The sequence below is a fragment of the Cherax quadricarinatus genome, chromosome 54 (assembly GCF_038502225.1).
Source record: "Cherax quadricarinatus isolate ZL_2023a chromosome 54, ASM3850222v1, whole genome shotgun sequence".
NCBI classification, from domain to species: domain Eukaryota; kingdom Metazoa; phylum Arthropoda; class Malacostraca; order Decapoda; family Parastacidae; genus Cherax; species Cherax quadricarinatus.
Window position 1 is genome coordinate 23,839,121 of NC_091345.1, and position 18,016 is coordinate 23,857,136.

General features: G+C 39.0%; 1 protein-coding gene across 1 annotated transcript in view; it reads right to left on the bottom strand.

The window, feature by feature from the left end:
• Positions 1-10,519: 10,519 nt before the first annotated feature.
• LOC128699159 (ATP-dependent chromatin assembly factor large subunit) overlaps positions 10,520-18,016 on the bottom strand; it is a 90,437-nt gene continuing 82,940 nt past the window's right edge. The window contains exons 16-20 of the mRNA XM_070096750.1: positions 17,650-17,797; positions 16,311-16,525; positions 15,659-15,823; positions 12,500-12,642; positions 10,520-10,715 (exon numbers count right to left, since the gene is read on the bottom strand). Of these exons, the coding sequence (XP_069952851.1) occupies positions 10,535-10,715; positions 12,500-12,642; positions 15,659-15,823; positions 16,311-16,525; positions 17,650-17,797 (852 nt within the window). The 3' untranslated portion in view covers positions 10,520-10,534. The remainder of the gene's footprint in view (positions 10,716-12,499; positions 12,643-15,658; positions 15,824-16,310; positions 16,526-17,649; positions 17,798-18,016) is intronic.

Consider the following 18,016-nt stretch of genomic DNA (forward strand, 5'->3'; position numbering starts at 1 on the left):
TCTTACATTTTAAAGCTTCTTTGCGTCGATGTATATCCCCTTTAACTTGTCTCTTTTTTTAGTCATCTTGTTGTCACCTCTGCACTCTTGCACCCCTTTTTAGTAGTCTTCGTCCCTTCATAGTCTTGACATTTTTGTCTCCTTCTTCCCTTGTTCTTTATTGCCCCCAAATTTGTCCTTATTTGTGTCTTTACTATTTTTTGTTTTTTTCCCTTCCTTTTCTTCTTTTCTGGGGACAATCCCCCTGGGAAGATAGAAAGTAATAAAAAACTTTTAAATTTTTTGGGATTCGTTTTTAATAAAATTCAAAAAGGAATTAATTTTATCTGAAATTCTTTTAATTGAATAAATTTTTCCCCCAAAGAAATAATGGAAATAAAATTAATCCGTAAAGACCCCCAAAAAAAGTATAAAAAAAAATTTTTACCAGGGAAATTTAAATTTTAATACAAAAACTAAAAAAGAGAAACCCCTTACAGGGCCACTTATTTTTAAAGGGGGAAAAACCCTGGTGATAAATTGAGGGGGATGGGAGGAGGAGAAAGTGAAAAGTGTTTGGGGGGAACCCCTTTTGGGGACTTTTGAACCCTTTTTTGGGGAAATTACTTCCCTTCTTTTTTAATGCCACAAGCCCCAGCTTAAAACTGGACTTTTTTACGCAAAATATCTTCCATAGTCCCTTTACCTCGTTTTCCTGACTTGCCTAAAGTTTTCCCAAACTTGCCCAAGTTTTTAATCCCCAAACCAAGGCTTAATCCCTGTGTGGGGGTTTTTTCATCCATAAAGGGTTTTACTTCAAGCCATTTTCTAAAATTTCGCAATCTTTGTGGTAGGCAACCCCAATTTCTCTCCCCTCCTCTGAACCATTTTCCCCCCAGGTCGGCCTCTTGCTCTTGGGGGGTTGATCTACCATAAAATGGTTAGTTCTTCATTGTCCCCCCCTCCCCCAAACTTTTCCCAAATCCCCCCCACAAACCCTAACCCCAAAAAAGGACTTTCCCAATGCCACAATGGTTCCCTCAACTGGCATAATCATCTCAATTTAAACCCCCAAACCCCTTCAAAACCCCTTTTTTGTAAACACACTCGGGACAGTTTTTTCCCAAGCAGGGGTTAAAGGTCTTCTTAGTCCCCCCTCCCAACCCCTTCCCTAAAAAGGTTTACAAATTGAGGATATTAAAGTGATCTCCCCAAAACTCTCTTAAAAGGTCATTTGGGAGTTTCGGGTCACAAAGCACCTTTCAAACAAAACTTTTTTTGGGGTTTTTCTTGAATTTGGGGAAAAAACCCTCGGGCCCATGGGCTGAAAGGGGGGGGAGTTGGTTTTGGGGAAAAAATTTCCATAAATGACTCATGTCCCAAAATTGGCTCTGCCCGCCCCTTGGGATGACCAGGGAAAATTTTGCCCCTAACACCGGGGAGGCACTTAAGTTCTAATTTTTTTTCCCATTAGGTAATTTTTTCCATTGGGCAAATGCAGGGTTGTAACCAGTTATAAAAAAAGCCCCAAATTTTAAATTTTTCCCTTTCTGTTTCCCCTCCAAGCACCCCACAAAATTACCCTTGAGGACATTCTTTTTTGCCAAAAAGCCCCTGGGGTTTCAGGTTTTTTCCCCCTAAAAAAGGCCATTTTGCAATCACCAGTGCATTGGCACACATGAGAAAGTAAGCCTGTCTTTCATAAAACTTATGCCCTAAATTGCCTTTTCCCCCTGATTGTAGGTCCTGCTTGGCATTTTTTTCCCCAGAACGGGCCTGCCATCACAATTAAACACTTGTTCAGGTTTCAGCCCTTTCCCTGTCTATGTACTCCTTGAATTCCTGCACATTTTTCCCAAACCGCTTTGTGGCCCCGAACTGGAAACCTCACCATGCCTTATCACACTATGGATGCCACTCGCCTTAAATCCCCAAACCCAAACCCTTTTTGCTGGTTAAAATTCCTCCATTCATATTTTGCGGGGCATTTTTTTTTAATTAAACCCTCATGCAACCTAGCCTTTTACATTGATGTTGGAGAGGCTATCTCCTGCAAAGCTGTTTTTTTTATCCACCCAATGGTCTCTAAACATCTTCCATCACTTGCGATCTTTTTTTAAAAAACACAGTTAAACCTTTAAAAAGAACAGCTTTTGATTGTCTTTTTTGGGCCCCCACAATAGTAGCGAGGGTTTGGGTTGGGGTTTCTTTTCCTTTGCCCCCGGTTAAAATTTTTCGCACTCCACTTTCCACTTATCAATGATCTTTTTTCCTTCATTTTTTGGTAATTCTCCCCCCTTATTGGTGTGGGGTTTGGGCCTTTCAAAAGCTTTTTTGGGGGCCCCAAAGGGTCCCCTTACCAGAAACAGCAAAAACCGTTTCAAAAATTTTTCGATGTATGCTTGGATTTTGGGAAAACCCCCTGGTAAAAATGGCATGGGCGAACTAGGCTGGCTGGGGGGTGAAATTGGGGCCCCAAATCTGGCCCAAAATGGTGGGGGGGTTTTTTAATCGGTATCTGGGGGCCTTTCCGATTAAATGCGGGTATCGGAAAAATTTTATTGATCCCCATCGTTATGGGGGTCCACTGTATAATCATTACAAATATTAGGTCTAGCAAGAGGGGAAGTGAATGATGGGGGGAATGTGTTCCTCTTTCTTTGGTCCCCAAATGCCTCCATGGAAGACAGTTTGTTTAAAAAAAAATTAAACCCATGGCCACCTAAAAAACAATCTTTTAAAAAAATACATCATTTTTTAACCCCCTTTCAGTTTCACCCTTAAACCCCTTAAATTGAAAAAAAATTAGGGGGGAAAAAAAAAAAATTTTCCCAAAATCTCAGAAAAATTTTTGGGGAGTGTTAAAAAGAAAAATAAATACTTACTTTTAGAGGGGCATGAAGATGCCAAAAAAGTAACGCTTACACCCCAACTTTTCATTTTTACTCACTCAGTAATATTATTTTTTACTACTTTTATTCGTTTTTCCCTTTAGTTTTGAATATTTGTTTTTTAAAAGAAATTTTTGGGGTCTGTTAGACCAATACAGTGCATAATGTAACACACACACACACACACAATATATATATATAAAAGTGGACCCCCTTTTTAAAGATCACCTCGAATGGGGCCAATTGTAAGGGATTTTATGTAAAAATGCGTTTTCGTGTATGTTTGAGGGGCTAAATGGACTAATCTATTACAATATTCCTTTGGGGGAAAAAATTGGTGTACTGGGACCTGAACATACTGCTGGAAAAAAAAAATAGTTAACCGGGGTCCACTGTATATATATTTTTTTTTTTTTTTAAAAAGTGGCTGTCTCCCCCCGAGGCAGGGTGACCCAAAAAAAAAAAAAAAATCCCCAAAAGAAAATAGTTTCATCATTAAAACTTTCACCCCTTTTTTTCTTTTTTCACTGTTTTTTCAGAGGTGCTCAGGGAAAACAACAGTTTAGAAAGGGATTCATATAAAAATAAAAAATATCCCCCCAATGCCCAAAAACCCTGGGCATTGTCCCCCCATTTCGGACTCAAATCCAAAAATTTTAAAATAACGGGTTTCCCCGGGAAACCCCTTTATAAATATTACCCTGCCCAATATATGAGTGTAAAGCGAAAACCTGATTGTTATACATGATGGTAGGATTGCTGATGTCTTTTTCTGTCTCATAAATATGCAAGATTGGTATGTCTTGCTACTTCTACTTACACTTAGGGCACACTACACATACATTAAAACAATTTTTTTTATAAAACTCATCTGAGTTTTTTTTTGATTTTTTCTTAATAAATTCTTGGGGCTTATTACTTTTTCCCTTTTTTTATCCAGGGAAATGGAAAAGAATCTTTCCCCTAAAACCCTCCCTGTTGTAAATCCCCAAATAAAATGCCGGGGGAAAAATGGGCTTTAACCCCCTTTTCCCGTAAAAATTAATTTAAAAAAATAAGAAGAAAAAATTGTCAAAATGGGAATCCCCAATGTCCCTGGATGATGTTGTGCAGATATTTAAAAAAGAATATTGTGGATGTTATGAATGAGAAAAGCTGGGTTTCCCGGCTTTAAGTGAAACAAAACTGGGAAGGGGGTGGGAGAGTTTCGGGGGAGAGGAATAAATGGGATTAGGTCAGGGGTTTTAAACGAGTTAGAGCTAAGAAGAATGCAATAATGTTGAAGGATAATTTTGGGAGGAAAAAAGGGGCTATAAATGTTTAATTCAAGGTTATGTGGAGTAAAATAAAGTTGGATGTGAAAAGTGGGTTATAATAAGGTGTATGCACCCGGGAAAGAGAAGTGTAGAGGAGAGAGAATTTTTTGGGGAAAAGTTGATGAATGCATGGGAAATTTTGAATCAAAGGGGGGGAAATAATGGTGGGTTTAATTTTAATGCTAAAATTGGGGAAAAAAAGTTATGGAGGAGTAGTAGGTAAATTTGGGGGGCCCGGGTAAATGTAAATGGGGGGCCCTTTTTTTGGCTATTGTAGAAAGAGATTTTGGGAATAAGTAATACATATTTTATGAAAAAAAGGATAAATAAATATACAAAAGGGATGATGTAGCATTTAAAGGGAATTTTTTTAGATTATGGATTGGTGGATAAAGGTTGATGGGTAGGCTCAGGATGTACATGTTTATAAAAGGGGGAACTGTTTTCGGATCATTATTTAAATTGTAGCTACAGTTAGAAATAAAAAGGTAGATGGGGAAAAAGGGAAAGGGGGCAACAACAAGTAAGAGGAGGGGGAAAGTGTATAAACTAAGGAGGAGAAATTGGGTGAGATATAAGCAACTATTGGCAAAAAAAGGTGGGAAAAGAAAAAATAGTAAGGGAAAAGGGGGGTTTAAAGGGTTGGAATAGTTTTAAAAAAGCAGTATTTAAAAATGGGGGAGAAGGTTTGTGGGTTTTAGGGGGGGTGGGGGCAGGGCAAAAAAGGGTGATTGGTGGAATGATGGGAAATAAAGGGTGTGATAATAAAAAAAAGGTAACTTTTGAGGGGTTTTTAAAACCAGAAGTGTTATAAGAGAAGTATATAAATAAAAAAAAGGGGAAAAAGTGGTGAGGGGGTGCAAAGGAAGGGGGATGATAGGTGGGGAAGGCACTGTCAAAAAATTTTTAAAGAAAATAAAGAAAAATTTTGGAATTGGGTTTAAAAAAGTTAAAAAAGCCCAGGAAAATATGGTTGTCATTAAAAACAGAATAGGGGAGTTAGTAGATAGGGAAAAGGGGGTTTTTAGGTAGATGGCGGGAAAAATTTTGAGGGAAATTTTTAAATGTTAAGGGAAAAAACAGAGGCAGTAATTTCATGCCCCTGGGCAGGGGGGAGTATACCATCTTTTTTGGAGTGAAAAAAGAGAGAATATAAGTGTGGGGGGGTGGTTTGGGGGAAAACAGTAAAAAGAAATAAAGCAGCTGGGGAACCCATGGGATCATGACAAAAAATGTTAAAAGCAGGGGGTACAGTGTTGGAGTTTGGTACTTTTTTTTTAATAAATGTATGAAAAAGGGGAAAGGGACCTGGGGGTTGGGAGAAACATGTTTTCCCTTTATATGGGGGAAAAAAGGGCAAAAAGACTTAAAAATTATAGAGAAAAAAGTTTTTCTGAGTATACCAGGGAAAAATTAAAACGGTAGGGTTATAATTGAAAAATTAAAAGGTAAGACAGAATGTGGGGTTCGGATGGGCAAAGGAGGTTTCCAAATGGGTAAGGGGGTGTGTAGATCAAGTGTTTACTTTTAAACCCTATATGTGAACAAAATTTTTGAAAAAAAGGTAGGGAAGGTTTTTTTTGCATTTTGGTTTTGAAAAAGGCATGATAGGTGGATAGAAAAAGCAAAATTTGGGAGATTTTTGCAAAAATTTTGGAATAGGTGGTAAAATTATTAAATGCTGTAAAAAGTTTTTAAGGATTTGAGGCTCAGGTTAGGGTTTTGTAGAAAAAAGGAGACTACTTCCCGGAAAAAGTGGGTCTTAGACAGGGATGTGTAATTCACCATGGGTTTTTTATTTTAAATATATTTATAGATGGGGTTGTAAAAGGGTTTTAAATGCTCCCCGGGCCGGGAGAGGGGGGAAATTAAATTTTGGGGAATCAAATTCAAAATGGGGAAATTAACAGTTACTTTTTCTTTTAAATGTGCTTATGGGAGATTCTGAAAAAAATTGCCAAAAGGGTTTGTGGATGAGTTTGGGAATGTGTGTAAAGGTAAATCAAATGATTTAGATAAAGAAAAATTGGATATCAAATTGGGGAGGAGGAGTATGGAAGAAGTGAATCTTTTCAGATACTTAGGAGTTGACGTGTCGGCGGATGGATTTATGAAGGATGAGGTTAATCATAGAATTGATGAGGGAAAAAAGGTGAGTGGTGCGTTGAGGTATATGTGGAGTCAAAAAACGTTATCTATGGAGGCAAAGAAGGGAATGTATGAAAGTATAGTAGTACCAACACTCTTATATGGATGTGAAGCTTGGGTGGTAAATGCAGCAGCGAGGAGACGGTTGGAGGCAGTGGAGATGTCCTGTCTAAGGGCAATGTGTGGTGTAAATATTATGCAGAAAATTTGGAGTGTGGAAATTAGGAGAAGGTGTGGAGTTAATAAAAGCATTAGTCAGAGGGCAGAAGAGGGGTTGTTGAGGTGGTCTGGTCATTTAGAGAGAATGGATCAAAGTAGAATGACATGGAAAGCATATAAATCTATAGGGGAAGGAAAGAGGGGTAGGGGTCGTCCTCGAAAGAGGGGGTAAAGGAGGTTTTGTGGGTGAGGGGCTTGGACTTCCAGCAAGCGTGCATGAGCATGTTAGATAGGAGTGAATGGAGACGAATGATACTTGGGACCTGACGATCTGTTGGAGTGTGAGCAGGGTAATATTTAGTGAAGGGATTCAGGGAAACCGGTTATTTTCATATAGTCGGACTTGAGTCCTGGAAATGGGAAGTACAATGCCTGCACTTTAAAGGAGGGGTTTGGGATATTGGCAGTTTGGAGGGATATGTTGTGTATCTCTATACGTATATGCTTCTAAACTGTTGTATTCTGAGCACCTCTGCAAAAGCAGTGATAATGTGTGAGTGTGGTGAAAGTGTTGAATGATGATGAAAGTATTTTCTTTTTGGGGATTTTCTTTCTTTTTTTTGGGTCACCCTGCCTCGGTGGGAGACGACCGACTTGTTGAAAAAAAAAAAAAAAAATTATATATGTGTATATATATATTATATATGTGTATATATATATATATATATATATATATATATATATATATATATATATCTTTCTTCTTTCTTTCAACACACCGGCCGTATCCCACCGAGGCGGGGTGGCCCAAAAGGAAAAACGAAAGTTTCTCCTTTTACATTTAGTAATATATACAGGAGAAGAGGTTACTAGCCCCTTGCTCCCGGCATTTTAGTTGCCTCTTACAACACGCATGGCTTACGGAGGAAGAATTCTGTTCCACTTCCCCATGGAGATAAGAGGAAATAAACAAGAATAAGAACTAGAAAGAAAATAGAAGAAAACCCAGAGGGGTGTGTATATATGTGCTTGTACATGTATGTGTAGTGTGACCTAAGTGTAAGTAGAAGTAGCAAGACGTACCTGAAATCTTGCATGTTCATGAGACAGAAAAAAGGACACCAGCAATCCTACCATCATGTAAAACAATTACAGGCTTTCGTTTTACACTCACTTGGCAGGACGGTAGTACCTCCCTGGGCGGTTGCTGTCTACCAACCTACTACCTTGAATATATATATATATATATATACATACATACATACATACATACATACATACACACACTCGTTGTGTGCAACACAATAACCACACAAAAATTATCATTATATTGTTTACAAACCATGTTTATACAAACCAACAATAAAAAAAGTTATTACTATTGTTCTATAATATATATACACATATAGAGTCACTGGATACATTCCTAGAAGTGCTGCAGCTTGTGGAACTCTTTGAAACATGGTGTTATACACACCGCTGTTTTACACTCCTCGCTCATGAAATGGGTGTCAGTGCATTTTTGTTGGCGGGTTATTGTGGTTGTGCAGGTTTTTATGATTGTGCAGGTTGTCGTGGTTGTGCAGGTTATTGTGGTTGTACAGGTTATTGTGGTGTGTGGGTGGTTGAAGCTGGCCTTTCTTGTGAATGTGCTAAGTCAGCGGCATGGCTACCAGCCTGGGTACATGACGCATTACAAAACCACAACTACCACCTGCTACCACATGTACATGTATATACCATCCCAATTGTAATATTACCCATACCATCTTTCCCACCAACCCACACGGAAATTTCCTTCCTTCTAGTTTCCTGGGTATTGCTGTCGGTCACAAACTCCTCAAAACCATGAAATTCATCTTCACTGACACTTCCATCTGTGTTAGAACTGTCACCTGGGAAAAGAAGAGTCCCAATTTGCCAGGGAGTGAGGCATTTTTTACCACGATGCATAGAAAACAAGGCATACTGAAATGCTGTTCCCAGAATGCACCACTGGCTCCATGATTTTTTTTATACTGCACACAATGACCAAGCAGACCCATTCTCTCACTGTAGGCCTACCAGCTTTCTCTCGCTAGATCTGAAGGCACCAAAATTTTGGCATAGTATTACAGGAGCAACACTGGCTTTCAAGCTGTAGTACTATGGGACTGACACTGAAAGGGTTAATCAATAAGTGATGAATCATCACTACCCACTGTAATGATACACAAACATTCATCTTAACCCTTTCAGAGTCTACACCCCCAATCTGAAACTTGTCCACAGGGTCCAAGAATTTTCAAAAAACTTTTTTGTTACTTTTTCTTATGAAATGGTAGAGAATCTTTCTGAAGATAATAAAACAAAAAGTACGAAATTTGATGGAAAACTGATGAAATAATGCTCTCGAGAGTTTTGCTGCATTAGCGATATTTACGCACCGGCGATTTTGCCCACTTTGACTATTTTAGGCCAATTACACAATTCCAGTCGACCAAATTCTTAGCTATTTCAATAGTATTATGTATTTCTATTTTATTGACTGAGCACAAGAAATCACCAAGCCAACCGTTTCAACTATCCAATTTCAAAATAGGGCCCAGAATAAACAATGAAGACATTCCTGGAACTAAAATTCCCCTGTTTATTAGTTATGTTTCCAGGCTTTACAAATGAATTCCATTTTGAGTTTTTATTCATATAATGAATTTTTATTCACATCAAAAAATAGAAGATTTACTGTTATACAATATTGTATAAATAATACCAGCACAATCATGAACGCACATTAGACCCACCAGCTGCCGTGTATTGGACGTGTGACGTCATTTGTTTACTCTTGAACAGTGGCAAAAACATTTATGCTTCTTTGAGTTCAATTTTAAGCTATTTTCAGTACTAAAACCAATCAAAATCATCTCTATTTCTGTAATATATCTTCCATATAGGCAGTAGGTTGGTAGACAGCAACCACCCAGGGAGGTACTATCGTCCTACCAAATGAATGTGAAACGCAAGTCTGTAACTGTTTTGCATGATGGTAGGATTGCTGGTGTCCATTTCTGTCTCACAAACATGCAAAGCTACATGTATGTCTTGCTACTTCTACTTACACTTAAGTCACACTACACATACATGTACAAGCATATACATACATACATACTAACCCCTCTGGGTTTTCTTCTATTTTCTTCCTAGTTCTTGTATATTTCTGCTTATCTCCATGGGGAAGTGGAACAGAATTTTTCCTTCATAAGCTATGTGTGTCGTAGGAGGCAATTAAATGCCGGGAGCAATGGGCTAGTAACCCCTTCTCCTGTATAAACTACTAAAAAGAAGGAAAAGAAAAACTTTATAAAATTGAGATGTTTGAATGTGCATGAAAGAAAGAAATGATTGCTAATGTTATGAATGAAAAAAAGTTTGATGTTCTAGCCCTAAGCGAAACAAAGCTGAAGAGGGTAGGGGAGTTCCAGTGGGGAAAAATAAATGGGATTAAGTCATGAGTATCTGAGAGACTTAGAGCTAAGGAAGGGGTAGCAATAATGTTGAAGGATCAGTTATGGAGAGAGAAGGAATATAAATGTATAAATTCAAGGATTATAAGGATTAAAATAAGGGTCGGATGTGAAAAGTGGGTGATAATAAGTGTGTATGCACCAATGTTTTGTGCTGTTTATCTGTTTAATATATTGAAGGAACATAGCATCCTTATGTAGCCTGCATTATGCAGACAACCTGAAACAATGTAGATATTTGGAAAAAAATATGATCATGAAAATTCAAAATACAATACGTTTATAAGATGAAATCAAAATTAAATGCATGACCACAAAAACGATAACATATCACAGTGGAAAATAAGAGAACAGAGACAGACACCTAAAAACTTTTACAGACATCAAGGAACTTCATAAATTCACACTTATCTAACTGCAAATATAAGCAAGATGTAGCACACAAGGAACTCCAGGAGTAAATGTTTACCGCACAAGCTGTATTTAACCTCTCCATTCTATAAAACTAAGTCTACTGCATCCCTCAATCTCAATTTAATCAGTAATCAAGTTTACCTTTGATAGGTGGGTTAGAGTGACAGTGATGGCATGACCAGTTTCCTTGAGGAATTTTGCGTAGATTTGCACAGGCCTGGTGGAAGGCCAGTGGACAAGTGTCGCAGCAGATGAGCCGACCAGGCTTCTCACACACGAAGCAAGAGTCCTGGTTCTCCACTTCACTGTAAACAACACTTAAGTCTTTATATGATTTATGAGGTTCTGAAAGAATTTATCAGCGAATATATTATATAGTGTCATAGTGTGTTTAGTGTTTTAGGTAAAAGTACAGTGTGAACAGTGCTGCTAGTAACTGAGAACTGTAGGGCCAGTGACTGTGATACTCCTTACATAGCATCATACACCCACCTATCGTCCAGATGGAAGGACTGTTCAAGCAAGTGGTTTATGTTTCACATCAGCCTATAAGAAAAAATGGAGTTTTCAGAAACCCAACCTTTAGGAACCGACCCTAACATCTTTTTTTTCCTATTTCCCACCAAAGTAGAGTGACCCAATAAAAAAGAAACACTTTCATCATCACACACACACTATCACTGTCTTGCCAGAGACATGAAACATATCTCCACCCCTTCTTCAGAGTGCAGGCACTGTACTTCCCACCTCCAGGACTCAAGTCCAGCTAACCAGTTTCCCTGAATCCCTTCATAAATATTACCTTGTTCACAATCCAACAGCATGTTAACTCAAAAACCATTTGCCTCCACTCACTCATATCTAACTCGCCCCTCGCACACACAGCTTCCTTTACCCCCTCCTTCCAAACTTTCATATGCTTGATGAATATTTTTTATTTTCATTAATTAACACACTGGCCGATTCCCACCAAGGCAGGGTGGCCCGAAAAAGAAAAACTTTCTTCATCATTCACTCCATCACTGTCTTGCCAGAAGGGTGCTTTACACTACAGTTTTTAAACTGCAACATTAACACCCCTCCTTCAGAGTGCAGGCACTGTACTTCCCATCTCCAGGACTCAAGTCCAGCCTGCCAGTTTCCCTGAACCCCTTCATAAATGTTACTTTGCTCACACTCCAACAGCACGTCAAGTATTAAAAACCATTTGTCTCCATTCACTCCTATCAAACATGCTCACGCATGCCCGCTGGAAGTCCAAGCCCCTCGCACACAAAACCTCCTTTACCCCCTTCCTCCAACCTTTCCTAGGCCGACCCCTACCCCGCCTTCCTTCCACTACAGACTGATATACTCTTGAAGTCATTCTGTTTCACTCCATTCTCTCTACATGTCCGAACCACCTCAACAACCCTTCCTCAGCCCTCTGGACAACAGTTTTGGCAATCCCGCACCTCCTCCTAACTTCCAAACTACGAATTCTCTGCATTATATTCACACCACACATTGCCCTCAGACATGACATCTCCACTGCCTCCAGCCTTCTCCTCGCTGCAACATTGTTTATTGGGCAAATTTAGGTTACATGGCTGCATCAGCTTTCTGTACAAATATCAGCTCTTTCACCACAAGCATATAGAGTGGCACCTCTTATTAGCCATTCTATGGAGTTTTTCAGTTGCCCAAAATGAGCCAATGAGGTGACTACTTTCATTATTCAGAGCATCATCTCTCATTATCAAGGGTGGGCATACATGTTGCTACTGAGAGTCTGGCATATAATTTTATGGATACTGTACAAGAGTGTATAATGTGTACAGCTGCTTCAATCTAAGCTACAAGATGGAATTGATACTTGTAACTCAAAAACAGGTCAATGTTCTTCTGAAGGAATTTACACATTTTCAGAGAAAAAGTAACTTTCCAATTTTAAAATGTATACACATTTGTAAGGTATATTTATACAGGAAACTGTAACAGAGTAAAATACGCATTTTGATATAAAAGAAAGATGTAGAGAGGAGAACAAGGGGGAAGGAGGAAGAGATGGTGGTGGTAGTGAGAACACGAACATAAGCCCCACACTAACCTGTTCTCATCATCAACAGTAACATCTGCGAAGCCCATCTCATCATCAGACACGTCCTTATAAATCTGACGATTTTTGCGTGGACTCTTTGGTTTCTCTTTTTTTTTGCAGCGATCACAGAACCAATCACCTGATGGTATCTCCTGTGGAAGTGAATACCACAACCAATGTTTTATCCACTAAATTATTAAATACACCAATAATTACAACAATCTGATAACATGCCATAGTTTCTCTCTCTTTTTTTTTCAAGGATCACAGAAGCAATCACATGAGGTGCATCTCCCAGTGAAGCAATCACATGAAGTGCATCTCCCAGTAATCACAGAACCAATCACATGAGGTACATCTTCCATCAAAGAGAATACAACTACCATTGTATCATCTTTTAATTAATTATACCATTCTAATAAACCTCTAAAATTTAACAGCAGTTTTCTATTAGGCCAATAAAGTGCTGGTGGAAACCTGTGTCAGGTTCAACCTCTTCACCTTCAGCAATAACATTTACAAACAAAATTAGGACTGGCTACAGGGTCACCACTCAGAGCAATTTCAGCAAACCTCTATTTAGAACACCTTGGGAGAGACCATTTCAAGAACATCATCCCATGATACATCATTTGCCTCGGATATGTAGATGATTCCATGGAGAAGTGGATGATATCTTGGTCACTGTTGTTTAGAGTTGTAACCTGACTCACTTCATAAGACTCACTTATCATGGTCAAGTCCTCTATACAGTTAACACCAGAATGTGGAGACGGATCCTTACCATTTCTGCATACATTACTCGTTGTCACAGTCCCTCTTTGCTGATGACACTGTGCTCTTGGGAGATTCTGAAGACAAGTTGCAGAGATTGGTGGATGAATTTGGTAGGGTATGCAAAAGAAGAAAATTAAAAGTGAATACAGGAAAGAGTAAGGTTATGAGGATAACAAAAAGATTAGGTGATGAAAGATTGGATATCAGATTGGAGGGAGAGAGCATGGAGGAGGTGAATGTATTCAGATATTTGGGAGTGGGTCTATGAAAGATGAGGTGAATCATAGAATTGATGAGGGGAAAAGGGGGAGTGGTGCACTTAGGAGTCTGTGGAGACAAGAACTTTGTCCTTGGAGGCAAAGAGGGAAATGTATGAGAGTATAGTTTTACCAACGCTCTTATATGGGTGTGAAGCATGGGTGATGAATGTTGCAGCGAGGAGAAGGCTGGAGGCAGTGGAGATGTCATGTCTGAGGGCAATGTGTGGTGTGAATATAATGCAGAGAATTCGTAGTTTGGAAGTTAGGAGGAGGTGCGGGATTACCAAAACTGTTGTCCAGAGGGCTGAGGAAGGGTTGTTGAGGTGGTTCGGACATGTAGAGAGAATGGAGCGAAACAGAATGACTACAAGAGTGTATCGGTCTGTAGTGGAAGGAAGGCGGGGTAGGGGTTGGCCTAGGAAAGGTTGGAGGGAGGGGGTAAAGGAGGTTTTGTGTGCGAGGGGCTTGGATTTGCAGCAGGCATGCGTGAGCGTATTTGATAGGAGTGAATGGAGACAAATGGTTTTTAATACTTGACGTGCTGTTGGAGTGTGAGCAAAGTAACAGTTATGAAGGGGTTCAGGGAAACCGGCAGGCTGGACTTGAGTCCTGGAGATGGGAAGTACAGTGCCTGCACTCTGAAGGAGGGGTGTTAATGTTGCAGTTTAAAAACTGTAGTGTAAAGCACCCTTCTGGCAAGACAGTGATGGAGTGAATGATGGTGAAAGTTTTTCTTTTTCGGGCCACCCTGCCTTGGTGGGAATCGGCCGGTGTGATAATAATAAAAAAAAAAAATTACTCATTGAGGATGGAGATATTCATAAATGAAAAGCATACAGAAAACCCACCAACAAGAATGACTTAATGCACTACTTTTATAACCAAGACCTCAAAACCAAGCAGGGAGTTTTCATTGGTTTCTTCCTCCAAGCACTCCAAATTTGCAATGATGATAATCGTTCAGAAGAACAAAAATACATTGAGGTGTTCAACATAAAGTTCCTAACACACATTATCCACTTCAAAACTAAAAGCCTTCCTTATTCACATTACAACCAATGGTGATACAAACACTGAGAGATGACTGATCTGCCACACTGAGCAGTCTGCCAACACCACTGTCCCAATTCTTCAAAAAGCAAACATGGATGTAGCAATCCTTACTGCTAAAACTATCAGAGATCACCAGAAGTTCTTAACCCAGTACTGTCTGCACAGTAGGAGTATATAACATACTGTGTTTTGGTTGCAATAAACTATGACAACAAGACTGACAGAGAACCTTAACACACACACACATTCATGAACATAATTATGCTGCAGCAGAAAGAAAACCAACAATTCAATATGGACTACGTATGTGTTGTTGGTTTTACAATAACATGTCACAATACTGTTGCTGGAACAATTTGCCAAAAACCTTTACCTTATCAACATTCATTTGAATCCATATGAATTATTACCAAGAACAGTCAAGAAATAGATACATTTATAAAAGAAGCTTTTACTGTGTCAACATTGGTATACAGTACCGACAAGTTGATGAATAAGACCCATATACGACACTTGGGCATTTCTATTGTATTGCATAAGCATTCCACCTGCACAACAGTCATCTTCAGGCTGCTGCTGTCTCTAGTGTTACCTGAATTAGACTGAAGTCTGTTGTGCAGGTGAAACGTTTGGGCAAAAAAGATGCCCAAGTGTTGCACATTTTTTATTCATCAATTTTTTATTGCAAGTGTTTACCTCTGTGTTGATAAATGATTTGATAAAGTTTGGAGCTTTAAAAGAAAAATGCATTCTCACTAAAAGTCTGTTCTGCAAACACGTCTTTTCACGGGTAATTAAGATTAATCAATTTCATGGGTACGGTTTTTAAGTTAGTCATTTCATAGGTAACCCAGATTAATTATTCACAGGCAATAAGAATGATCGTCATGAAAAGTAAGATTAATCATTCATAAATGACTATGGTTTGTTTCATGGTTAACTAATTTCATAGTTAACAAAGGTTAATCATTTCATTGGTAACTATATTAATGATATCTCACGTAACCCAAATTAATTAGTATACTATCTGAAAATATTAAATATTTTATTACGAGAGGTTAATGAGTTAAAAAGATACCTTTAGTTTTGGTTTTAAACAATAGATGTGATGACCCTTGTCACAGCCATCACACAGCAACATGTTCTCGGCATCTGCCTTGCGCTTACAGATGCGGCAACGGGCATTGAGCGCCGAGCGTGACCACGTTATGGAGTTATCTAGCGTTGCAAAGTGTAAACACAGCTGGAAAAGGAACATAACAATTAATTAACTCTGTAGAATACACCAGCTTTGGTGTGATGAACTACAGAAGGCTGTGACAGATATGTTGGCAAGCACACAGCCAACAGCAACAACCTGATTGAAAAGGCAAACAGGCCGAGCTGAAAAGGAAGAAGTCTTCACTGGTATAATGTTTGACTCACAGGGAGGGTGAAGAGGTTGCAGTGTGGACAGCTGCAACATTTCACCAATATATGCTTCCTTGCATTTAGTATCCTCTTACCAGAACTAGAGTCACTTGGAATGAGAGCCACTGGAAGAGTAAGCTGCAACTCTACAGCTACAGCAAAGGAGCTTGAGAGAGATATCAATATAAAAAAAGCAAGAGTGAGAGCTAAAATGAGCCAGAGAAAGCTAGGGGGTGAGAGAGAAAAACATGCTTTAAGTGATATTTGCAGCAGGGGAAAGGAAGGAAGGAAAGGGATATAAAAGTTACATGTGCACTCACCTGAGAGAGGCTGGTGCTAGCCATCAGAGACATCTCCCATCTTTCAATGGGAGTTCTGAGTGCATTATCCATCACCTGGTCTGACACTCTGCTGCTGTCTTCGTCGTCGTCGGAATCCCTGTCGGATTTTGCACCTCCATCTTCGTTCTTTTTAACTTTGCGCCTATATTTTTCCTCCGCCCGTTCCCGGACCCTCCGAGCCTTATCAGTCTCGCCTGAGAGAAAATGATTCACTTTACTCTCATGTTGAATTATAAGATAAAGCAGTCAGCCTATAGCATTGCTGGAAAAAAGTGCCATAAGCTATCAGTTTGGTAGCTCATGGCACTGATGGAAGGAACAGTGCTAAAGGTAATCAGTATGGTAGCCTATGGCACTGTTGGAAGGAACAGCGCCACAGGTTATCAATTTGGTAGGCTATCTCACTTTTAGAGAGAGGTCTTGGGAAACATTACAACAGTATGGTAGCCTATGGTTGTGTAAGAAATAAAACTGTGGCCTATCTTTAACACAAATACACTATCTTCATAAATACACTATCTTTGTAATATAAATACACTATTTTTGTAACAAAAATACACCCATCTTGGAGAAAACAGATCAATACATACTAACTATACTGGAACAATAAATCTTTTATCAATAAGCTCAGTAGTGATTGCTTATTATTTAAGTTTCCATCCATGATTTATTGTATCTTCTCAGAGAAAAATTACAAGCTTGGGCTCTACCAGCCAATTAACAATGAAATCTTTACCAAACTAAACGTACTGTGTGATATAACATGTTTATCACTACTGGCACCATGTTATTTTTTAACATACTTGCTGTCTCCCACCAAGGCAGGTGACCCAAAAAAGAAGAAACACTTCCAAAAAGTTTTTTTTTTTTTTTTTTACATTTAGTAATTTATACAGGAGAAGGGGTTATAAGCCCTTTGCTCCCGGCATTTTAGTTGTCTCTTATGACACATATGGCCTACGGAGGAAGGATTCTTCTCCAGGCTGAGGGACTAAGTACCTCAAAACTACTTCAAGGATGATGGACTGATTACATCGTCTTTACATTTCTACTGCTTCTGCTGCCTCCTCTGTACTCAACTGAAGAAGCCGGAATAGGCAAAATGTTTTGGAATAAAGATACCCAACTGTTGCTGATGTGTCTTACTTATCAACCTGTCAGTACTGAATACCATTATTATATTTAATACAAATGGTGGCATACGATGAGTATCTCGCTGTCATTCTGGCATAGATATGTTAATATACTTTCAAGTAAATGTGCTTTTTAAGAGTTGTATAATTAGGATATAGCAACACACTCAGAAGTAGCAACATACCTAAAGGTGGCTTCAAGTACTTGCATTCAATAGACTGGCCAAGCTGTAAGATGGCCTGGGCCAGGTCCTTGACAATGGCAGCCTCGGTGGCCTCGCCCAGGAGTTCTTCCCCATCTTGCTCTTCGCTAATTTCCACGCCAAGTTCCATCTGAAAAATAACAAAATTTAACTAACTTCTGCAATAAGATACATCTAGGTACTGCGCTAGATGGAATATTTCTTCCAGGAAAAAATCATAGACTTTAACAGTAAGTGCCGAGCCCTTCTGTCTTGAAAAGAAAGACTAATATTTTTTTAACACCGACCATCTTCCACCAAGGAGGGTGAAACAAAAGAGAAAACACATTCACTCTCATTCACCATTTGC